We start from the raw sequence: 26,369 nt of genomic DNA, 5'->3' as shown, positions 1-26,369 counted from the left end.
CTGGGGACAGAGCGAGACTCCGTCTCAAAAAAAAAAAAAAAAAAAAAAGGCAGTTTGGCAGTTTGGTATTGTGGAACTTGCACAAGATGGACCTGAGTTCAATCCACATTGCTCTTTAGTACCTTTGGTTTGAAAAACGTTACCTGGACTATTTGAATCTCAGTGTTCTCATAGGTGAAATGGGAATACTAATGCCTTTCTCACAATGCTGTTGTGAGGATTTAATGGCACAATGCATACAAAAAGCCCAAAACATAGTAGCATATTAGGCCTCCGCCAAGTGCTAATATCCTGTCTTGTTTCGTTTTCTTTTGGATGATTTAGACTAAATATACACTAAGTGAAACATCCACATAGTAAAACATTAAATCATTTAACAGCACAATAAGTGTTTCCTGATAGACACAAGTTTCAGTTTTATTTTTTGAAGTTTATATAAATAAGAGAAAAACATGAAGTACCAAATGAAGAAATGAAAGATACAAATCAACAAAATTTCAAAAGTGGAAATAGTATTTCTCAGTAAAGTTATAACAACCACACCTGTCGGATCTCAGTTTCTTGACCAGCGGAGGGCGCTCTGTTTCCTAAAAAGCGATGGTACATTCTCAAAGATAATGAGCATGAAGTAACACAAAAGACACGCCGAATGTCAGATCCTTCTGGCCAGACTTGTGTAAGCATAGATACAGTCTCATGTGCCTGTCAAAGAAAAAAACTTGTAATGTGTCATGCTATTTAGAAAAATCGTTTTATTCGTAAGTGACCTTACTAGTGGGTACTACTTGGCTTAATACATGTGTGACAAAATAATCTGTACAACAAACCCCCATGACCAAGTGTATCTCCATAAAAATCCTATACAGGTACCCCTGAACTTAAAGTCAAGTTAAAAAAAAAGAAATGATACAATTTTTCTGAGATGAAAGGAAACCTGTGTATATAGAATAAAAGAGCTCACTGTATACCGAGAGAAACAATGAAATTAGATCCTCATACCATATACAAAAAGCATCTCAAAATGGAATAAAGACTTAAATATAAGACTTGAAAGCGTAAAACTACTAGAAGAAAACATACGAGGAAAGCTCCACAACATTGATCTAGGCAATGATATTTTGGATACGGCCGGCCACAAAAGCACAGGCAACAAAAGCAAAAATAGCCAAATGGGATGGCATCAAAGTAAACATCTTCTACACAACAAATGACACAGAGGCAGTCCACAGATTTTGCAAACCATACATTTATTTATTTATTCATTCATTCATTTATTTATTTATTTAGGGACGGGGTCTCACTCCATCACCCAGACTGGAGTGTAGTGGCCCGATCTCAGCTCACTGCAATCTCTGCCTCCCGGCTCAAGCGATTCTCCTGCCTCAGCCTCCCAAGTAGCTAGGATTACAGGTACGTGCCACTACTGCCCAGCTAATGTTTGTATTTTTAGTATAGATAGGGTTTCACCATGTCAGCCCGGCTGGTCTCAAACTTCTCACCTCAAATGATCCACCCACCTAGGCCTCCCAAAGTGCTGGGATTATAGGTATGAGCCACTGCATCTGGCCAAACCATACATTTAATGAGGAGTTAAGATCTAAAGTATAGAAACAACTCAAACTCAATAGTAAGAAAACAAATAATCAAATTTAAAAATAGACAAAGGACTTGGACAGACATTACTAAAAACACATAAACAAACAATAAAACCAAATGGCCAATAAGTACATGAAAGATACGCTCAGCGCTACTAATCATTCCAATTATTAGGCAAGTGCAAATTAAAACTACAATGAGATATTACCTCACATCTGTCAGAAGGGCTTTAATCAAAAAGATGAGCGATAACAAGTGTCAGAGAGGAAGCAGAGAAAAGAGAACTCTAATACATTGCTGGTAGGAATGTAAATCAGTATAGCCATTATGGAAAACGATATGAAACTTCCTCAAAAAACTAAAATTAGAACTACCATATGACCCAGTAATCCCATGTCTGGGTACGTATCCAAAGGAACTGAAATTAGTATGGTTAAAGCAAACTAAATATGGCTTGAGAAGGACTTCATATTTCATATTTGAATCCTTGTGGATGAATTGCAACGTAACTTAATAGGTAGACAAGATAAGAGAACCCAGTTTACGAGTATGTTCCTGTAACAATCACTGTCTTGGCCGATCCAAGCAGCCATACTTCAACCACTCATACAGTGCTGAGCATTCAAATTGTGTTCAAATAAGGCAAATGCAGAGTTGTAACCAATCCAGCTGTTCTGTACCTCACTTCCAATTCCTGTATGTCACTTTATATTTTTTGTCTATAAGTTTGTTCTGACCACGAGGCACCCTGGAGTCTCTCTGAATCAGCTGTGATTCTGGGGGCTGCCTGATATGTGAATCGTTCATTGCTCAATTAAACTCCTTTAAATTTAATTCAGCTGAAGTTTTTCTTGTAACAGTATGTTGAAGGGATATCTGCACTCCCATGTTCAATGACACATTGTTCACAAAATCAAGACGTGGATTAACCTAAGTGTTTATCAACAGATGAACGGACAGTGAAAATGAAGTATATATACACAATGGAATACTATTGAACATTTAAAATGGGGAGAAATCCCGTAATTTTCAACACATGAATGAAACAACATGAATTATGCTAGGTGATATAAGCCAAGACAAAGAGCCAAATACCAAATGATCTCACTTACATGTAGAATCTAACAAAGTTGAACTCATAGAAATAGGGAAGAGAAACTCTTCTCTTCAGGGGTTGAGGGGAGAAATGGAGACTTGCTGATCCAAGGGTACAAACTTTCAGATAAAAAAGAGGAATGGGATTTGAGATCTATTATACAGCAGGATGACTACAACCAATAATAATGTCATATATCTCAAAATAAGTGCATAAATTTCAAATGTCTTACAATGAAAAATGATAGGTAAGCAAGGCGATGGATATGTTAATTAGCTCCATGTAATCATGTCATATTGTATACATATATCAAAACAAAACATTGTACTTCATAAATATATAGCTACGATGTGTCAATCAAAAAAATTTTTTTACTTTAAAATTTTTAAAAAGAATGGAGACTATTTGAAAGATAAGAACTACCTAAGGGGACAATTTTCTGAAAGCAGCTTTGGGAAAGAAAAGGAAGCTTTAAAAAAAGGAAGAAGTATCCTTCGGCAACTAAGTGGCGAAAGGGTAAAAGAAGACAAAGAAGAATTTGAGGGCTCCTGCAAGTCAGAAGAAAAGCAGATAATCTGAAGATTCAAAACCACTCACCCACTACCAAAACAAATAAATGAACAAACTAACAAAAACCCCACTAACATGCCTGGACTCTGACAAGCTAGCAGAAAAAGATAACATTAAATTAAATTATATTAAATTAAATTAATTGGATTAGATTAAATTGAATTAAAGTATCTTGCAACAAACCTCAATATCATTAAAATGAAAGGAAAGTACATAGAGAGCTATTGCAAAAAATAATAGCAGGAAAAAAAATTCACACAAATTGTGTGAAAAATCTCATCATTACCTCCGAAAGTAGTAGTAAAAACAGCAACCATAAAGCAGAAGAAATCTCTAAGTCTACATTCTAAATATGGATATACACAAATAAGCATTCAATAATACAAAAAATGATCTTTTTTTTTTTTTCTTTTCTTTTTTTTTGAGACAGAGTCTCACTCTGTTGCCAGGCTGCGCATTGGCGTGATCTGGGCCCACTGGAACCTCCACCTCCTGGGTTTGGCGATCTCAGCTCACTGCAACCTCCACCTCCCAGTTTCAAGCAATTCTCCTGCCTCAGCCTCCCGAGTAGCTGGGACTACAGGCGTGCACCACCACGCCCAGCTAATTCTTGTATTTTTAGTAGAGATGGGGTTTCACCATGTTGGCGAGAATGGTCTTGATCTCTTGACCTTGTGATCCACCTGCCTCGGCCTCCCAAAGTGCTGGGATTACAGGCGTGAGCCACTGCACCCAGCCAAAAAATGATCTTTATTCAGCAACTGATAAACAAAAACAGAGTTGGAAAGAAAGAAAGAGACAATAAATAATTAATTCAGCAAAATAATCTTAGCAAAATGCAAAGCTTTCCAGAAATAAAGAATAAGTTACAAGATGCCCAAAGGAGAATAATCTCAATAAAATTTAATAAAGAAAGGTAGGAAAACAACCAAATGACATAAAATAAAAACCAAAAAAGGTCAGAAAAATAATAGTGGAAATGAAAGACAGAAAAATATTTTTATCATTGCACATCTTATCAACAACAAAACTGGGCCAGGCACGGTGGCTATAATCCCAGCACTTTGGGAGGCTGGAGCCAGGAGTCCGAGACCAGCCTGGGCAACATGACAAAAACTCACTTCTAACAAAAATTAGCCAGGTGTGGTGGCGCAGGCCTGTAGTTCCAGCTACTCGGGAGGCTGAGGTGGAAGAATCACTTGCATCAGGGAGGCAGGGAGGTTGCTAAATTCACGTCACTGCACTCTAGCTTGGGCAACAGAGCAAGACTTTGTCTCAATGAAAAATAATAGATAATAACATGATTAGTAATAACAATAATTTAATAATAAAATATTTTAAAAATAATAATCCAAGAAAACCCACTATACACAATAAATGAGTGCTAGAGTACACTGAGAAAAACTAAAACCTCAGAAACCACATAGTGAAAGGTAAAATAAGGAAACAGAGAATTGAGATTATTCTTTTTATAAAAATGGTACAGCCCAAAGGTAATTACCATAACGAAACATGTAAAACAGACCAAAGTTTAAAATTGTTTAAATGAAATAACAAAGAATACATATCTCATAATGAAAGAAACTTAAGAAACACTCTGGAATACAAATGCCTATAACATATTATAGAATCAAGACCAAACGTATCAGTCATATCAGTAAATGTGAGACTTACCTATAAAAGAAAAAAATAATTTCAACTTGGACCGCATTCCATATACAAGACACACAACTAAAACAAAGTGATTCAGAAAGACTAAAAATAAAGGAATGGACATAATTCTACCAGGTAAATGGAAACAAAAAGAGAGCAGAGGTTAGTATCTTTATATTGGGCTAAGTAGAATTCAAACTCAAAAGCATTACAGGTGAAAAAGAAAAGCAGCCTTTTACTCTAAAAGCCATAATCTATAATGAAAAGATATCCCTTATGAAAAATTATCCAACATATAGCATGGCAACCAACTTTGTGAAACAAAAATGACAAAAGATAAACTCTATAGAGAAACTCACCTACAAACAAATTTTAATACACAAGAGAGACAGTTGGACAAAAAAAAAAAAATAAGTTAAGGGATAAATGACTTAAACCACCATAATGAACAGAGTAAATCTTATGAATCAAACTACATTGTGGTGATAGGGAATCTTCATTTGTCTTAAATGTCCCCAGCACATCCATAAAAATTAATTATATGTTAACATCTTCATAATACAATAAAGGTAGTGGGAAAATAAAGAAATTTTAAAAATTATGAATGTTGCCGGGTGCGGTGGCTCATCCCTGTAATCCCAGCACTTTGGGAGTCCAAGGCAGGCACATCACGAGGTCAAGAGATAAAGACCATCTTGGCCAACTTGGTGAAATCCCGTCTCTTCTAAAAATACAAAAATTAGCTGGGCATGGTGACACAAGCCTGTAGTCCCAGCTACTTGGGAGGCTGAGGCAGGAGAATCACTTGAACCTAGGAGGCGGAGGCTGCAGTGAACCGAGATTGTGCCACTGCACTCTGGCCTGGTGACAGGGCGAGACTGTCTCAAAAAAAAAAAAAAGAAAGAAAAAAAAAATCACAAACGTGCTTTAATCTGGAACTTAAAAACATTTCTATTCAGACAAACTTGGGTAAAAGGAAATACAAACTGAAATTACAGATTTTTTTTTTAATGACAAAAACAATTTACAGCATAATCTATGGGATATATTTAAAGCAGTGATTCAGAGGAAAGTTTATTTCACTAAATATGTTTAACAATAAAAGTAAACGAATTTTTAAAATGATTAAGTTCCCAGACCTCCAAAAAATCTAAAAAGAAACAACATAAAAACCAAAAAAAGTAAAAGATGAAAGAAAGCACATAATAAACTAAAAAATCAATAGATCTCATTAATAAATCAAAATTCTTGGTTTTAAATGACTTAAAAAACAGACAAACCACTAGCTAACTTGATCATTAAAAAAACAAAAGAACTCACAAATACACAAAATAAAAATTAAAAGGGAAAGTAATTATTGAAACAGAAGATAAATTAAATCACAAAAGCCTACTTCACAAAGTTCAATGCAAATAGACTTGAAAACTTAAGTGAAATCGATAATTTTCACAGAAGAATAAATTACTAAATGTGACCCCATTAGAGTTAACAAGCCCAAAGAAGTCAATTGCCATGGAAGAAATACAGGAAATTAATAAACTACATCACAAAAAAGCACCAGGACCATATAGCTTCACAGACGATTTCTATCAAATCTTCAAAACAATATTGAAAAAGAAGATAAGACATTCTAATCTTTTTTATGAAGAACATATCCACTGACATCTAACCAGATAAGGGCAATTCAAAGAAACAAAATTATAGAAATATCATTCATGCATACTGATGCAAAAATTCTAAACAAAATATTAGTAAACAGAATCCAACACCATATTAAGAAGTAATACACTATGACTAAGTTGGATTTATTCCAGTAATACAGAGAGGCTTCAATATTGGGAAAATCATTAATACCCTATACAATACTAATAAAACTGAGGAGGAAAAAATCATATAATTATATCCATACTTTTAATAAACATTCATGCATTTATGATAAAAACACTCAAGAAAATAGAAGCTATGGCTGGGCGCGGTGGCTCACGCCTATAATCCCAACACTTTGGGAGGCCAAGGTAGGCAGATCACAAGGTCATCAGTTCAAGACCAGCCTGGCCAACAAGGTGAAACCCCATTTCTACTGAAAATACAAAAATTGGCTGGGCATGGTGGCGGGCACCTGTAGTCCCAGCTATGTGAGAGGCTGAGGCAGGAGAATTGCTTGAACCAGGGAGGTGGATGTTGCAGTGAGCCGCGATCAAGCCACTGCACTCCAGCCTGGGGAACAAAGCGAGACTCTGTCTCAAAAAAAAAAAAAAATATATATATATATATATATATATATATATGCTACAATCTATGTGTTTAACACCAGAGTGTGTGTGTGTATGTGTGTGTGTGTGTGTGTGTGTGTGTGTGTGGTGGTAATGTTTGCTATACCTTTCACATACCTTTCAAAATGAACATAATTAAAAACAACCAGGAAATAGGTGGGAGGGATCCAAGATGAAATACAAACACTAACCGATGAATGTAACTGTATTAAATAAGAAAGGATAACATAACCACACCAAAGGAGGTGGATGAGAAAGTCACTAACGTGAATAACTTTGGAAACAGTATATTAACATATTCTATGGCTACAGTTGAAAGAGAACTGCACATAAATCGTATAATATCATTGACTTTTTCTCACAGGGTATGGTTAGTAGTTACAAAATCACTATACAGAGGAAAACAATAGACATGGGGGCTCCAAAAAGGAGTGGGTCAGAGGGGAGTGACGGTTGAAGAGTTAACTGCTGAGTACAACACTGGGTGGTGGGTACACTAGAAAACCACATTTCAACATTATGCAAGATATTCATGTAACAAACCTGCACATGTATTCCCTGAATCTATAAAAATCAAAATCAATAAAATAAAATAACTTCATGTGTGTATTGGAACTGAACAAAAAAGTGAATATATTGTAGATAACGAAAGCTGGATTTCTCCTGATTGAAGAGAGAAATTAAAAATAAAGAAAGAGGAGGGGTAAAATAAACCATTATGGATTTGAATCCTAGTTCCATTTGCTGAAAAGCCCTAGTAGCAATGACACCCCAGTAGCAATTCACCAACAAAGTTTTCAGATCTGAACTTCTAAATGCCTTCTTCCTTGACAAAGTAGTTAATTTCAGGGGTGGGGCAGGGAAAATACAAGATGAGACCGGACCATCTTGTGATTTCAGAAAGTTAGAAAGTACAGAAAGATGAAAGCTTGTAAAAGAACACAGGCGCCAACCTAAAGGTGCTTCTAATGTTCAAACCTAGAACATGTTGAGCTCCAAAACAATTATAATGTTGGATTCTAACCTGTAATGTAAAATAAATATATTTATCCATACTGACATAAACAAATAAATGGCAGCATTAGGACAGCTGTCCCTTACAGTGAATTCCAAGGAAAGAGTGAAATAAAAAATCACCATTCGGCAAAATCATCAATAATCATTGTTGCAGACAAGATCTGCTATGGACATTAAAGTGAATCAACTAAAGTTTGAGAAGAAACAAGGTCTGCATAGTCACAAAGAATGTCCTTATTAACTACAAAGGGAAGACAGTAACCTCACAGTAGAGAAAACTGTCAGGCACCAACTTAACCAATGCTCAGACATATTCTTAGGATGCACTGAAGACCCAAGATTAATTCAGTGACATTCTGACCAAAGATGTATAACCTCATTCCAATCCGGAGAAAACATCAAAGAAGTCCAAACTGAAGGACATTCGGAAAATAACTGATTGGTATTCTTCAAAACCTTCAAGGTCATGAAAGACAAGAAAATACTGAGAAACTATTACAGACTGGAGGACACTCAAAAGTGTGACTGACAACTGAATGGATGTGGTATCCTGGACTGATTCTGAAATAGTAAAAGGATGTCAGTGGAAAAGTCAGTGGAATTGGAATAAGGTCTAAAATTTAGTTAACAGGATCAACACAATGTTAATTTCCTGGTTTTCATAAATGTCCCATACTTATTTAAGATGTTAACATTAGGAGAAGCTGGATGAGAAGTATATGAGAACTCTGTATGATTTTTGCAACCTTTCTATAACTAAAAACTTAGTTCAACCTACAAGGCTTTTTAAAACGTTTTGTTACCTCTTCCATAATACTATTCCATTTTAAACTTCCAAAAAGAGGTGCTAATGCTGAAAGCTTAAATCTTTTCAACTGGTTAAGCAGGGTTATGTAAGCATCTTTAATATTCTGTTTATTCTGTAAAATAAAGAAAAATCAGAAAAATTGTCATAAATAAAATATGTAGTTATTTTCCAACTATAGAAAATTACATATTTTAGATATAATTATGTTACAATATATTTCTAAGAAAAAAATATGCCAATGTAATTGTAAGTTTAAACCCCATTGAACATCACTATTATGTCTTTGAAAGTTAATTTTTGCCTAGGAATATAGTATATTTTGTTTTTTAACAGCTTCATAAAAGTATAATTAACATAACATAAAATTCATTCATTTTGTTACAATTCAATAGCTGTTAGTAAATTTATCAACTTTGGAACCAATATCACAATCTAATTTTAGAACACTTCCAGCACCCTCCAAAACACCCCCATTTAATGCCATATATTTTAACAAATTTCAAACATACACACGAATAAAAGACAGTATAACCCCCTTTCAGGTACCTATCACCAAGCAGCAGCCATTTTCAATATACATTGTATATTTAATCATATTTCAAATAATCCTCAAATTGACTAATAACATAACTTCTTTAAGGTGAATAGTCAACAAATTAGAAATAGATTACTTTAACAAACATTAAATCCTTCATTAAAAAAATTATTCGGCCGGGCGCAGTGGCTCATGCCTGTAATCCCAGCACTTTGGGAGGCCGAGGCGGGCGGATCACGAGGTCAGGAAATTGAGACCACCCTGGCTAACACGGTGAAACCCCGTCTCTACTAAAAATGTGAAATATTAGCCGGGCGTGGTGGCGGGGGCCTGTAGTCCCAGCTGCTCAGGAGGCTGAGGCAGGAGAATGGCGTGAACCCAGGAGGCGGAGCTTGCAGTGAGCTGAGATCGCACCACTGCACTCCAGCCTGAGTGACAGCAAGACTCTGTCTCAGAAAAAAAAAAAAAAAAAAATTATTCTTAAGGAAAGATTAGACAGGATATGTGCAGGTACTCTTAAAACTCAGATTTAGAAATTGCTCTAACAGAGTAAAATGAGATAATAACAGTACTTCCTCCCAATATAAAAATGAATCCCAGGGCTATTCCTGCTCAGAGTAGGCAACCAGAGTTGAAAATAGTTTAATAATAGTCATGAGCCACATAACAACGTTTCCTTCAGACACAGACCACTTATATGTTGGTGATCCCATAAGATTATAATGGAGCTAAAAAGTTTCTACTGCCTAGTGATGTCATAGCCATCATAATGCCACAGTGCAATGCACTACTCAAGTGTTCATGAGGCTGGTGTAAACACACTTAGTGTGCTGCCAGGCATATAAAAGTACAGCATAGGCTGGGTGTGGTGGTTCACGTCTGTAATTCTAGTACTTTGGGAGGCCAAGGCAGGTGGATCATGAGGTCAGGAATTCAAGACCAGCCTGGCCAACATAGTGAAACCCTGTCTGTACTAAAAATACAAAAATTGGCCCAGCATGGTGGTGCGTGCCTGTAGTCTCAGCCACTTGGGAGGCTGAGGCAGGAGAATTGCATGAACTCGGGAGGCAGAGGTTGTGGTGAGCCGAGATCGTGCCACAGCACCCCAGCCTCCACGACAGAGCAAGGCTCTGTCTCCAAAAAAAAATAACAAAAAAAGTACAGCATATACAATTATGTACAGTATATAATACTTGATACCAAAAATGACTGCTACTGATTTATGATTTACTGTACTAATTTTTTATTATTATTTTAGAGTATACTGTTTTCACTTATATTTCAAAAACAGCTGCCAAACAGCCTCAGGAGGCCCTTAAGGAGGTATTCTAGAAGAAGGCATCGTTATCATAGAAGATGACAGCTCCATATGTGTTATTGTCCCTGAAGACTTTCCAGTGGGACAAGATCTAGAGGTAGAAGACAGTTGATGTTGATGATCTTGACCCTGCGTAGGCCTAGGCTAATGTGTGTGTTTGCATCTTTTTTTCTTTTAGGAAAAAAGCTTAAAAAGTAAAAAGTATATATTTTAATAGAAAAAAAGCTGATAGAATAGTGATATAAAGAAAGTAAGTCCAGGCTTATTAAAGGCTACCATATTAATAGCAAGTGGTTCACACTTGCAATCTCAGCATTTTGGGAGGCTGACGTACACGGATTGGTTGAGCCCCAGAGCTTGAGACCAGCCTGGGCAACATGGCAGAACCTTGTGTGTACAAAAAATACAAAAATTAGCTAGGCACGGTGGTGTGCACCTGTAATCCCAGCTACTCAACAGGCTGAGGCAGCAGGATCATTTGAGCCGGAGACATGGAAGCTGCAGTGAGCTGTGATCACATCACTGCACTCCAGCCTGAGTGACAGAGTAGACTCTGTCTCAAGAAAAATAAAGAAGGAAAATATTTCTGTACAGTTGTATAATGTGTTCGTACAGCTGTCAAAAAATTTTTTAAAATTAAAATTCACAATATAAAAAATCACAGTAAGCTAATGTTAATGTATTACATTAAAAAGTATTTTTAAAATAAATTTAATGTAGCCAAAGTGAATACTGTATATATTAATAAAATCTACAGTGGTGTACAGTAATGTCCTAAGCCTACACATTCACTCACCACTCACTCACTGACTCACCCAGGGCAACTTCTCATCCTGCAAGCTCCATTCATGGTAAGTACCCTATACAAGTGTATCATTTTTAATCTTTTATACCATTTTTGAATGTACCTTTTCTATGTTTAGATATGCTTAGATACACAAATAATTATCATTGTGTTACAATTACCTAGAGTATTCAATACAGTAACATGCTGTACAAGTTTAGCCTAGGAAGAGTAGGCTATATCAGATAACCTAAGGTGTCATAGGCTATACCATCAAGGTTTATGTCTGTACACTAATGATGTTTACACAACAGTGAAATCATCTAATGATGCATTTCTTGGAATGTATCCATGTGATGCATGACTGTACTAACTAAAGCAATACAAACTATCTTATTTTATGGCAACCATGTGAATGTTTCCAAATACATGAGGAGCATGACACAATTCTCAAACAGTGACAAATGTTAATTGTCTGAAAAATGATTTTGATGAATTAAAGAATGTCCTTCGTATTCATAATTCACCATCAGTAGTGAAAAATAAGCAGAAACTGGATGTATTTATAACCTTATAAATAAATTTGGTAATTTATAAATAACTGTATTTAATGTACCAATTTTATTAATGTACTATATGTTACTGTATTATTTTTATAATTTATTATGTAAATAAATTTATTATAATTATTTCTATTATATATTATTATAGCTATTATTTATTATTTTATATATAAATATAGTAATTTATAAATACATCTGTATGCATATTTACTCCCAAAATTTCAATATAGTAATTGTCAAATATACTAATGTATCAAAATAATAACATCATGGAATTCAAACTCTAAGAACTTTGAAAATTCTCCTATTGATTACTCAATAATAAGAAATAAGCTTATTTCAGTTATTTTCCTTCTTTATTGACCATCTCCATTGTTTTCTTATTAAAGGCTACCATATTAATAGCATTTTGTCAATATATCTCAGCAACAGGGGCATAATTTTGGCCTAATTCCATGCATTTCTGACCTTCATTACCTTGCGGTCAATATATTATGCGGTGGTTAAGGACATAGGGGCTTGAGTCAGATTGTGTCTTTTCAAATCCATGTTCTACTATTCATTTGGTGTGTTTGGTGAGCAGATGACTTATTCTAGTATCTATTTCATCATCTGTAAAACACAGACAATACTAACACCTACCTTATAAGATTGGTTTTAAGGTTAAATAAAAATTATTCATGAAAAATACCAAGCACAATTTTATAACAATAAGTGTTTGATAAATGACTGTATTTGCATTATTACTATTTACTTAATATTATTAATTGTTATACCTACCTGTTAAACCTCTGATAATTTTCTAGAGGAGGAGGAGAAAAAACTGAGTCAAGTAACTTAGAACATTTTGAAAATTTCTAGAAGAAATTGTCTTTTGGATATGAATTACCTTCTGGAAAAAAGTCTGGTGTCTGTACATGCTTGGAAGAAGGTACGCATAAAGGCGAAGAACATCAGATTCTTGCCCTGAGGAAAGTACAACATTGACCTTCCTTGCCCAAGAATGAATGATTAAAAAGTTGAAAAGGTGTGCTTGTAGATCGTTCAGGCCTTCATCTGCAACTATCAGGAAATATGGGTAACTCTCCTCCAAGAAACTTCCCCACTCTTCTGATAAGCACCCCGAAAATGTTGTTCGAACATCAATGGTGGTATTCTTCTGAAGATGAAGAATTAAAGCAGTTCTCAAAGAAAGAAGCTCAGGGAAGCTGAAATAGGCATACTCAGCATCCTGTGGAGGAGGAGGTGAAGTACATTTTATTTCAAAATTATCATTTAATCATTTAGTTGGTCAACACATCATTAAAGGCATTGAAGGAATAAAATCCAACAGTTTTGTTCTCTCTGATGGTCGGGGAATAGACCCTTAAACTCTGACTACCGTCTTACAGATATTTACCGAAAAAAAATCGCAGTTTGGATTTAAATGCATGTGTCTCCTTTAAGCAGGCACTTAATACTGGGAGCTTATCACGCTTAACCTTCCCGCTTTCTAATTCTTTTCCTCTCCAATTTCATTGCAGAAAGAAAAAGAACAGAAAGCAAGTGGTAGATATGAATCATCTGTATCAGGAAGCTGAGGTGAACCCCTGTGTTCTAGAGGATTGCTCCAGGTTACTGCAACCCTCCTTAAGCAATAGAGATTGTCTCGGCATAACAAAATTAGGGCAGCCAACTAGATTGTAAACCTTAGATTGGAAAACTAGCTCTTTATTCAAAACATGGCTGGCGAGCATTCAGCCATGTTCAGAAATGTAACAATAATTGAGACTGCAAAATGACTGAAAAGACCCACACCAAAGCTCTTTACCTTTAGATATAGGATTAGGAAGGGTGGTTATACATATCTTTATTTGAAATTGTTAAAAACTATATTAATTATATTTATAATAAAAGAGCAAACCAAAAATAGTCTTATTTTGGAAATACCTAGAACAAACCATAATAAAACACTGATTATTATTGTTACAGACTGGGTCTCACTCTGTCACCCAGGCTGGAGTGCAGTGGTGTGATCATGGCCCACTGCAGTGTCGAACTTCTGGGCTCAAGTAATCCTCCCACCTCAGCCTTCCAAAGTGCTGGGATTACAGGCATGCACCACTGTGCCTAGCCAACAAAGCATTATTAATGACTGTCCCCAGACTCAGATATATTTTCCTCTGGGCTCATATAAATTGTCTGCTGAGTTTTGAAAACAGAAGTTGTTCTCAGAGCAGGAGAACTAGAATCCGGAGTTTAACTGGGCCGCTATTGAGGAGCTTTCTTATCCTCTCTCATGATCCCATGTGTCCTTACAATAAAGTTCTCTTCATTCAAATAAAATGTAATCTCAAGTGTGGTGATTTCTGAATACTGAGATTGTGGGTAATGTTTTCTCTTCTTTTCTTTCAATTTTCTGAACTTCTATAGATACAGTTTACTTTGTAATAAGAAAAAATATATAAAATAATTTAGGAAATTTTAGTTTTAGTTCTCATATTATAAAAAAGAACTCAACTGTCAAGTTACCTCGAAGAAAACTACGGTGAATTGTCCTCCTTTGCTAATAAGATCCACAAGATAGCGTTCAACCAGATAGAAGAAATGGAGGTTCTGCCCAGGCTTAAATGATATCTCACAGATACATGTGATAAGTAATGAATCCCCATCAATCAAAAAAAATTCAGATTCAACAAAATCATTGAATAAACTGGAATATCTAAAATGAAAAACAGTTAAAACAAAAATCACAGACACATTAAATCATGTTCCAAAAAGGCGGCGTTCTTATTAGGTCATTATCATTATCATCAATAGCTAAATTAAATTGGCTGAGTTGTCTCATGGCAGTGTCTACACTAAGGCTTTTCAAATATATCTACATTCACAACTATCCTTCACAGGAAGAAGGCAGGATTATCCACATCTTAGGCTCAGAGAGAGCAAATTATCCAAAGCCATATGGCACAGCCTGGTTGGACCATGAATCTAGTACTTGTACCCTGCATATAAACCTAAATTATATATATTTTCTGCTTAATCAAACTCAGCCCCTTACAATGGATTCACTGATGGCTATTGACAAATGAAGCAAGAGGAAACTGTTTCCATTCACTATTATACAGCTCTGAAAGTGCTGTGTTGAACAATCATATATACATATGTATAGTAGTGTACATAGTTCTATATACTGTTATATATAATACTCCATACTATATATAGATATATATATCTATATATAATACACACTGATATAAATACTAATATATATATATACACTGATACATGTATACTACATATTCAATAAATACATTAGAAAAATTTGTGAAAATTTGTTACTATTTGAAAAATCTCTCAGACAAACCATGTAGCCTACAAATATGAAAAGAAAACGTAAGTTAACTATGTCATGAATGCATAAAGTATATGTAGTCTATTTTACCATTTACTGACACAAAATATACACAGATCCATTGTAAAAGTTAAAAATTATCTAAATTTATGCACACACTTATAGACTATACATGGCACCTGTCAGAGCTGAGAGAAATGTAATAAACGTTAAGCTGCACTATTAAATCATAACTGCATAAAATTAACTCTAGTATATACTGTACTACTGTAATAACTTTGTAGCCACTTCTTGTTGTATTGTGGTGAGTTAGCAGTTCTTCTTCAGTAAACTTCTCTCCAAACACAGTAAAAAGTGATCTCTCAAGGTTCTTGTGTATTTTTCATCATGTTTGTTGCAATATCATAAACCCTAATTAAAACCATGGAACCCATATGAAGTGCCACTAGTGATGCCAGAAGCGTTCCCAAAAAGCAGAGCAAGTTATGACATTACAAGAAAAACCTGAATTGCCTGATGTGTGTCATAGATTGATGCTTGCAGTTATAGTTGCCCACCACTTCCAGATAAATAAACCTAATGTAAGGACCATTGTAAAAAAATATTTTTAAGAAATTAGTGAAGGCATTGTTGCAGCAGTCATAAAAATCTTGCATTTTTTTGTGAAAGACCTTTTTATCTCACATCAAAAATAGAACTTTTATGTGGGCGTGGGATTGTCTAAAAAAGCATATTTATAGACTCTAATATGATTCAAGAAAAAGCAAAGTAACTATAGGACAAAGCAAAAGGAAGACGAAATATCTAAAGCTGGAAAATCTAATGCCAGCACAGTACGGTTTGATAATTTTAGAAAGAAGTATGGCTTGAAAAATGTCAAGATAACAAGAGAAGCAGCTTTATCCAACTAAGAGACAGAAGGAAATCACTGAGGCGAAAGGATATTTGCTTGAATAGGTTTTTTTAATGCAAATGAAAATATTCTGGAAAAAAAAAAAACCAAAGTCACAAAGAATATTTATTAGTACAAAAGAAAAGTGAGCACCAGGATTGAGGGCAGGAAGGAATAAGCTAACTCTACTGTATTGTGCAAAGGCAGGTGGTTTTATCTTCAGACCTGTCTTTATCTATAAAGCTGCCAACTCCTGAGACTCAAAGGGAAAAGATAAACACCAGCTGCCAGTCTTTCAGTTGTACAACAAAAAGTCCTGGACAATGAGGACACATTTTCCAAATTAGCTAAATTGATACTTTGTCCCTGATATCAGGAAGTACCTTTGCCAGCGAAGGACTGCTATTCAAAGTTCTTTTGATATTGGACAATGTCCTTGGCCACCTAGAACTCCATGAGTTCAACACCAAAGATGTCGAAGTGGTCTACTCGCCCCCAAACAAAATGTCTTTAATTCAGCCTTCAGATCAGAGTGTCATAAGAACCTTCAAGGCTCATTACACACAGTAATCTATGGAAAGAATTGTCAATGCTATGAAAGAGAAGCCTGACAGACAGAATGTTGTGAAAGTCTGGGGGGATGGCACCATTGAAGATGTCACTATTGTTACGATCCACTCCCACTTAATAAATACATTTTTGCTTCCTTATGATTTTCTTAACTTTCTATACTAAGACCAGAGAAATAAGAGGGCAGGCAGAGCCTTTGAAGGCAGGTTTTAGAATTTTCTCTTCATCCTAGAATCAAATATTAGCCATTGATGAATTTTAAGCAGGTGGCATTTTGATGGGCTTTGCATTTTGAAAAGACTAGTCCAGCTACAAGATAGACAATAGATAGGGTGGGTGCAAGCTTCTTGGTAGAGCAGAGAGAAAGCTATTACCACTAAGTTTTGGAGGAGTAAAAAGTCAAACACAATCCTTTTGCAGTTCATAAATGTGATGATTGGGTTTTCACGTGTATGTGTTGGATGTGCCCTACACAACCTTTGTTACAAAGTTATCTCGTTATCTGTCTGGCATGAATTTAGAAAAAAATATATAAAAATAAATTAATTAACAATAATTTTTCAGAAGTTAAACATGGATTCTCAACTGCTATAGTTGTTCAGTGCCCTTAACCCCTATATTGTTCAATGGTCAACTGTCTATACATCAGTATAAGGCCAAATAAGACATACAGGGAACATGATATATGATTTCCCATCTTTATTACTGTAGTAATACTCACTCAGCTTTTGGCATTTCATTCAAAATCAACTGGGACATTTGCTGTGAAAATGTTGTAAGAATATTTCTTTCTAAATTAAAAAAAAAAAAGAGAAACAGAATGGGTTATTTTTCAATTGGTCCTTTTTACAGGCGCTATCATTTAGTTATTGTTCAAGAAAGTAAAACAGTAATGTGGTTATTTTAATTCCATTAGATCCATGTAGTTTACAGAGTAACATTGTTTTATAATCTATAAATATTTTAAGTGGAAAATTACCCATTCTTGCTGCTGCCTGTGCCTCCAACCTGAACTGGCAAGTATTAAAGTTAGCAAATATCTTTTACTTTGGTATCTCTAAGTGGCAGCTCTTAATGAAAATGGCAGTCCTGCAAAAAAGAAAAGATAATGAGTCTTTATTCAACAAGTATGTATTGAATAACTACTAGATGTAAAGCAAAATATTAGACATAAGGAATACAGGAATGAACAAATCAACATTGCTGACAGCTCTCACAGAGCTTAAAGATAATTATTAATCAGATAATCATAGAAACAATGGAACATTGCAAAAAGGACAAAGTCAAGAGGTCAGAGGAAGTTTCCCTAAAGAAATAATGCTTGAGCTGAGTTCTAAGAAATAAACAATAATTAATTAAGCAAAAAGAGAGAAAAAGTAGCATTTCTGGCAGAGGAAATATCAGAATATCATGTGTAAAAGCTCAGGGGCATGAAGGGTTGTGGGTGACACTGATTTCAGAAAGAAGTCAGTAGGGCTGGAGTGGAGACCATCCAGGAAAAGACTAGAGAGGACTAGAGAAATAAGAGGGCATGCAGAGCCTTTGAAGTCATGTTATAGAATTTTCTTTTCATCCTAGAATCAAAAGGTAGCCATTGATGGATTTTAAGCAGGTGGTATTGCGATTGGCTTTGCATTTTGAAAAGATTAGTCCAGCTACAATATAGAAAATAATAGGATGGGAGTAAGCTTCTTAGTAGAGCAGAGAGAAAGTTACTGTGCAGGAGAGTAATTATGATAATTTGATGTAATATAGTTTGATGGTAGCTGAGATAATGAAGCTGGAGAGATGTGGATCTATTTGAAGGACATTTAGGGGATAGTTTGACATAATTTGGAATTGGATTGGATGTGGATGGAGAAGAGAGGAAAGGGGATTGTCCAGGATGACACAAGATTCTAGCTCAAGTAACAGGATGGATGACTAGGCCATTCCCTGGGCTGGGAATTTTAGAACAAGGCTACATGTCAGGAAAAGATTACGGCTGCATTTGTGAACCACCTGAATTTGACTTGCTTTCAAGATTTCCCATAAGCCATGATATGTAAGTAGTAAAATACACAAGTCTAGAGGACAAATACAAAGTCTGGACTAGATTTTAAGAGGTGAGTAAACAGTATTAATGGTAAATGAGGCCATTGGTGTAGATGAGCTTGCTTGGCCAGGGAGAGACAGCATCCTAGGAGAAGAGTACTAAAAATCCACATTCGAAGATACTAATACTTAATATATCAAGAGAGGAGGAAGAATCTGCAAAGATAATAGAGAGGAAAATACTAAAGAGATAGATGAAAATGCACTTGAGCATTTTGTCATGGAAACTAAATACTGAGACATTTGCCATTCAATATGTTAGGGCTGTGAAACAGATAGATGGGTAGATACATACATGATTTATGGACAGATAGTAGATAGATAGATAGTTTGATATAGATATAGATAGATGATAGATACATAGATAGAGATAGATGATAGAGAGAGAGAGAAAGAGAGAGAGAGAGATATGGATGGATAGATGGATAGATATAGATAGATGATAGAGAGAGAGAGAGAGATTCCTATTCCATGGTATTAAGGAACATATAATGGTGATGCAATGCTGATGTTAAATATTACAATAACAATGCAAGGAAGCATATGACTGTAATGACAAATAAGTTTAAAGAAAAATGCAATTACTGTGGGCTGGGATGTTTAGGGACACTTAAAGGAGACACAAGCATAAGTATGGTCTCTCACTCACCCAGTTACTGTCTTATTTCAAAGATTATAGAGTATCTACACTTTACCAAACATTGTACTTGCTGAAACATATGCAAATATGCATGAAGCATGATTCTCTCCTTGTACAACCTGGGGTAGGTTTAAAGATAACTAAGTCACACTTACATCTAATTTGCTGTGTTCTAGCAGAAATGGCACAGGAAGCCATTAGAGAATTGAGAGTTCCTAAATCAGAATGAAGGGATCAGGGTCCTGTGCTCTGAGATTTCAAGAGCAGGTTGAAAAGATGATGAAGACTTACGAAAGAATGTTGGGGAAAGTGAGAGAGATAGAGATTTACTTTTCAGGTAGCAAAGATTTACTTTTCAGCATCAGTTTAATGCAAAAGAATGTTGGGGAAAGTGAGAGAGATAGAGATTTACTTTTCAGGTAGCAAGATTTACTTTTCAGCATCAGTTTAATGCAAAAAGTTGCAAAATTACATGACAAGTTTGAGATCCTATGGGTTGTTCTACATGGCATAGGGCAGGGTGACTCATTGGAGATGATATTGGAAAGGGAGATAAGAACCAGAAACTGGTCTTGTGCCCAGGTAAGGAGACTAGGTATCTTCATAAAAACTCTCTGTCACCCATTTTATGCAATCCTCAACCTCACTAATTGTGCATTGGCCATACTATCTTTCTTCAACTCTCCAAATTGTACCAAACTCAAATGGAAAAAAATGGGTCAGTGAGAATTGAACAGGCAAGAGAGAATTAACCCCAAGTATGTTACAGAAAACTTCAGAAAGTATAGCGTCAGATTTTACAAGATGAAATAAGTTAATTTACAGGTTGCCAGATGGTCACCATGCTCCTAGAGTCTCAGGAATTTTTTTATGCCACTCCTAGGACAAAATCAATATCTAACCATTTCATTTATTAAGTAGTTAGATACAAACAAATTAAAAACTATTTATGTCCTGACAACTTAGAAATTGTTTTAAGAAATAATATATATAGATTAAAAGGAATAATACAGTTTTTATAATGAAATATAACTATGACTGAGACGTGGGTGCCTGTTAAACCCTGTAAAACTTTTCAACAATAACTATGGTGACAAAATAGAATTGCCTTAATGGGCAATTCTTCCTTAATTTGACAATCAAGGGATTCTATAGCCTGCCTATGGAAAGTCTGAGATCCTACAGGCTGCTCTACATGACATAGGACAGGGTATGTAAGACAGGGTGTGTAAAGCCTAATAGGCTTTCCTCTTACATGCCCTACACTAAAGTAGGCTTACACACCCTAGGCGTTCCTCTCATATACCCTCTAGCTCCCTATTAACTCTGCCCCAACACATGCACGCCCTAACACTTAAACAGAATTCACAGTCATTATCCCCACTTCTCTGTTATTTAAGGGAGAGACATGCTAGAGATCTAGCCACCTGTAGTAGCTGATTATTGAATACTCACACACACACACACACACACACATTAGTACCAATAGACATTTGAGGCACAAAAAAAAAGCAAAAATAAGAAACCAGATGAATAAGCATGATGCAGAGACAGAAAAGACCTTCAAAGTTTTCTAATTACTGCTTTCAAAGAATTTAAAATATTTCTCATAAAATAATAACAGGCTGCTAGAGAGAGAAAGAGAAAGCATGCAAGTGTTTATACACATTTAAAACATAATTTTACAAAGAAGAAAGTCATGTGCAGAACAATAAAATGAGCATGCTGGAATTTTAAGTCAGTGATCTGGAGGGTTAAAGTCCAGGAAATTTTGTAAAGGATAAAAGTAAAAGACAAAGAGATGAAAAAATTCTAAAAATACTAAAATATACAGAAATAAGTCAGTAAGCTCTTCCTCCCCCTACTAGTAATTCTAGTAGGAGATAACTAAGATTCCAAAATGAGTGAGGATAAAAATAATCAAAGATATATACTTAAACTAATATAACAATATTAGACCAGAACTAAAGAACAACATAATATGTTTAGATTGAAATGTTTCTCCAACTACTGAGTAGAAATAATGACAAAAGAGAAAACTACACCTAGGCACAGGTTGTTAAAATTGCAGAGCTCCAAGAATAAAGAGAAAGAAAAGGTACAAAGAAATGGAAGTCAGGCCATATGAGAACTGGTTTAAGGCATAAACACTGTTGGCTGACTACTTGCATTTTGATCTTGGTTCTGAAATATACTATAGTTCTATATGCTTAGACAGATATTTACCATCTCTGAGTCTCAATTTACTTATCCATAAAATTGGAACAATAATATTACTCACCTCTGATTGTGTTTTCAAGCTAATTAAATGTATGAACTGATGGATATGAATTGATTAAAATAATGTGTGGCACACAGAACTAATTAAAATAAGCAACATTCCTGGATGTTTTGATAAAATAAAGCATTTTCAAATTTCTAAAGGAAAAATAATTTGAACCTAGAATTCTGCATCTAAACAGTGATTAGATTCATGGAGAAGGCAAAAAGATGTAATTAGACTTTTAAGAAGTCATAAATTTCACCAACCATATATCCTTTTTAAATGTTATGTTCTGAAATACATATGCAGAACATGCAGGTTTGTTACACAGATATACATGTGCCATGGTGGTTAGCTGCACATATCAACCCGTCATCTACGTTTTAAGCCTGGCATGCATTAGGTATTTGTCCTAATTCTCTTCCTCCCTTTGCCCCCAACTCTCCTACAGGCCCCAGTGTGTGATGTTCCCCTCCCTGTGTCCGTGTGTTCTCATTGTTCCACTCCCACTTATGACTGATAACATGCAGTGTTTGGTTTTCTGTTCCTGTATTAGTTTGCTGAGAATTATGGCTTCCAGCTTTATCCATGTCCCTGCAAAGGACATGAACTCATTCTTTTTTATGACTGCACAGTGTTCCATGGGGTATATATGCCACATTTTCTTTATCCAGCCTATCATTAACAGGCATTTGGGTTGGTTCCAAGTCTTTGCTATTGTAAATAGTACTGCAATCAACATACATGTGCATGTGTCTTCATAGTAGAATGATTTATAATCCTTTGGGTATATACCCAGTAATGGGATTGCTGGGTCGAATGGTATTTCTGGTTCTAGATTCTTTAGGAATCGCCACACTGTCTTCAACAATGCCAACTATATATCTTAAATGATAATTTTATTTAAAGAGATAATACAGAAAATTGGGGAAAACCCATCAAGAATGAAGACAATCAAAAAACAATGAAACTTTGCATGATTTAGAAAAGTTAGGGGAAGCGATAAAGAAAAACAAGAGAACCCATGGTACTTCAAATTTACAAAAGTCTATTTCAAACAGTAATTTTAATAATATAGAACTCCACGTCTAAGCCTAGCAATTCCTAGATTGCTTCTACACTGAGTAATGTGTACATACTCATAATTTTGTCACTGCTGTTTACTTCTTTTTTACTGTTGACTCAACATAAAAACAAATCACAAGAATCAAATCCACAAACTGCTGTAAAATATGATAAACCTTGACAGTAGGAAAATAATAATATAATTAACCAATTTGGCAGTTCACAAAGGGATGAATGAAAGAAAAATAAATATGAATGCTAAATTCTTCATCTTTCACAGCAGGAAGTCCAGCAGTAGCATCTGAAGACAATATATGAAAAAAATAATGGTTTATGGAATCAAGAAATTATCCTGCTTTTCTTCTAAGTACTGCACCATTGCAGTACCAAAGAGTAGATACAAGAGCGATTCATTTCTAGAAATAATGCAGCTAATAAACACAGAAGGAATGATAGAATATCACCATTTTACAACTCCTAACGAATTAACAGATCTTAGTATTTTTAAATGACAGCACAACAAAAATAGAGGCAAGTGTCTGCACTGTCACTGAAGTACTGTAGTTCCCCCAGCCAAAAAAAAAAAAAAAACAAAACTTGGGAGGCCAAGGAGGGCAGATCACCTGAGGTCAGGAGTTCAAGACCAGACTGGCCAACATGGTGAAACCCCATCTCTACTAAAAATACAGAAATTAGCTGGGCATGGTGACAGGCACCTGTAATCCCAGCTACTTGGGAGGCTGAGGCAGAAGAACCGCTTGAACCTGGGAGGCAGAGGCTGCAGTGAACTGAGATCAAGTCACTGCATTCCAGCCTGGGCAACAGAGCAAGACTCCATCTCAAAAAAAAAAACCTGAATCTGATCAAAACACTAGTAGTAATGATTAATTTACAAGAAGTTTAGAGGCCAATAAAATATGTTAAATGACACCACAGGGATTAGGACACACACACACTCACCCAACAGGACACACACATACAAAAACAAACAAGCAATCATAAGACCACACATCTTACAAATGAATAAATTAAAAGGGGATGAAGAAATTGCAAAAACCTTATAAGGCCTACCATCCAATCACAGTAGTGTCTTAACCATATTCTGATTCAAACAATCTTAAGAAGGAAGAAGAAAAGGAGGAAGAGAAATGGAAAAGAGAAAAAAGGAGGGAAGAGGAAAGATGGAAAGGGGAGGTAAAGAGGAAAAAAATGGGGGCAAGGGAAGGGAATGGAAATCATGTATTCTGCATTGGAACAGAATGGTGGAGCTACTTGATGAAAGGCATCAAGCTCCTGAAACCCTGCCTGGGAGAGCTGGTGGGTTAAAAATGGCTTCCAGTACCCGGTATAACCCTCTCCCTTTGAGTGTGGGCAGGACCTGTGAATTTAATGGCATAGTCTCTTTAATGATTCGGTTATATTATGTAAGACTTCATCATAGTAGACTAGGGAGATTCCCCCAAAGAAGGCTTATACCTTCTTAAAGGTGTAAGCCACCTTGGTGTGAGAAGGCCACTGTAGCTAAGATCTCAGGGTGAAATCTACAGACATGGGAATCCCCAGCCAACAGCCAGCAAGAAAGCAAGTAACCTCAGTTCTTTAGCTGCAAGAAACTGAATTCTTCCAACAACCCGAATGAGCACCCATGGCGTCCCATGAGACCACCGCTCTGACAAACACCTTGATTTCAGCTCGATGAGATGCTGAGCAGAGAACTCAGTTTACCCATGCCTGGGCTTCTGATCCATAGCAATTGTAAAATAATAAACTTGTAATGTTTTAAGCCACTATACCTGCCCTTTGACCAGGAATAAATTATTCTGTTACTGGAGTAAGAAATAAATTTCTATTGTCTTAAGCCACTGAAATGTAAGGGTGCACAGAAATTACCTGGAGGATCTTATTAATAAATACAGATTCTGATTCTACCAGTCTGGAGCAGGGATTGAAGGTGGAAGCCGCTTCTTGCCGTCGATGTACAGGTTTTACTGGCTGTGCTCGGATATGATGCCCCTTAATTTCTCCTCAACCTCCATTACCCAGCTCCCACCTTGGAAGGGGACTCCTTAAATGCCTAAGCACTCCTCTCTCTCTCTCAGACTTCAGGCCTTTGCAGCGTTCATCAAGATTGTCCTTTCCTCCGCCCCTCCCCACGCCCGGCCTCCCAGGGCCAGCAGAGGGCCCGTGCGCCACTGCCTTGCGAGCCCAGGCGACTCCTCAGCTTCCCGCGCCCGGAGCCACCTGTGCCACCTCCCTGTCCGGTCCGGTCCGTTAAAGAACACCTAGAACTCCCACAAGACAGCTCCGCCCCAGGCTCTTCCAAAGGGACATCCCCGGCTCCTCACCGCGGACTCAGGACCGGTGGTGTCCAAAGACCCGCGAGCTGCGCGCCCGCGGGGAAGGAGTGAAACAGACACCTAGCGCAGAGCCCAGGTGGAAGCTCCAGGTTACCCCAGACCTGGCCTAGGACTGGGTGCTCTGAGCCACCGCAGCCGGTCTTTTATGCCTGCAGGAGTTTCGGTTTCCTTTCTCCTCTCAGAAGCACTTAGGTTTCAGTTTCCCTTCAGCACGAATTAGGCGAGGCACATTTGTGGAAAGTTTAGCATCCTTCCCTTCAGTCAGAATCTTAAGAAGGGGAGCATGGCAAGATGTTAGTTAAAGGGTATGAAGTTACAATAGCTAGGAAGAACTAGTTCTGGTATTCTATTTTGCAGTAGGGTGTGTATAGTTAACAATAATGCATATTTCAAAATAGCTAGAAGAGAGAATTTTGAATATTCTCATCACAAAGAAATAGTAAAGTTTTGACGTAATGGATTGGCTAATTATCCTTTGATCATCACACAATGTATACACGTGTTGAAACGTCACATTGTACCCCAGAAATATGTACAATTATTATGTGTCAATTAAAAATAAAATGAAACTAAAAAAAAAAAAAAACCTTAGAGAGACAAAAGCAATAAAAATGGGCTTTGGAATTTGGGCATAAATATAGAGCAAATTCAGGCAGAAAAATTTGTAACATCTCAACAAGATAAAATCAAGAAGAGTTAGAATTTAGGAATAGATAAAATGTAAAAACACTGTGGAATCTGAAACCCCGCAATGAAATGGGAGATCTTACTGCTTCTACTTGTATGCAAAAAGAAAAAAGAAAGTATGTAACAATACATGAACCTTGAGTTTCTGTTGTGAGAAGCTGATGATTACTGTTCTGCATAAACTGTAATTGGTACTTTCATGGGCCAAGAATCAACATTAAAAAATAAATTGAAAATGCAGAGTGGTCACATTT

General features: G+C 36.1%; 1 protein-coding gene across 1 annotated transcript in view; it reads right to left on the bottom strand.

Moving 5' to 3' along the window:
• Nucleotides 1-25,598, bottom strand: part of DDX60 (DEAD (Asp-Glu-Ala-Asp) box polypeptide 60) — a 104,351-nt gene extending 78,753 nt beyond the window's left edge. The window contains exons 1-7 of the mRNA XM_011959645.1: nt 25,417-25,598; nt 17,989-18,098; nt 17,731-17,800; nt 14,725-14,914; nt 13,103-13,444; nt 9,009-9,125; nt 544-702 (exon numbers count right to left, since the gene is read on the bottom strand). Of these exons, the coding sequence (XP_011815035.1) occupies nt 544-702; nt 9,009-9,125; nt 13,103-13,444; nt 14,725-14,914; nt 17,731-17,800; nt 17,989-17,992 (882 nt within the window). The 5' untranslated portion in view covers nt 17,993-18,098; nt 25,417-25,598. The remainder of the gene's footprint in view (nt 1-543; nt 703-9,008; nt 9,126-13,102; nt 13,445-14,724; nt 14,915-17,730; nt 17,801-17,988; nt 18,099-25,416) is intronic.
• Nucleotides 25,599-26,369: the final 771 nt, after the last annotated feature.

This window comes from Colobus angolensis, unplaced genomic scaffold (assembly GCF_000951035.1).
Source record: "Colobus angolensis palliatus isolate OR3802 unplaced genomic scaffold, Cang.pa_1.0 Scaffold5, whole genome shotgun sequence".
Taxonomy (NCBI): domain Eukaryota; kingdom Metazoa; phylum Chordata; class Mammalia; order Primates; family Cercopithecidae; genus Colobus; species Colobus angolensis.
This window is presented reverse-complemented; position numbering and strand designations above follow the sequence as displayed.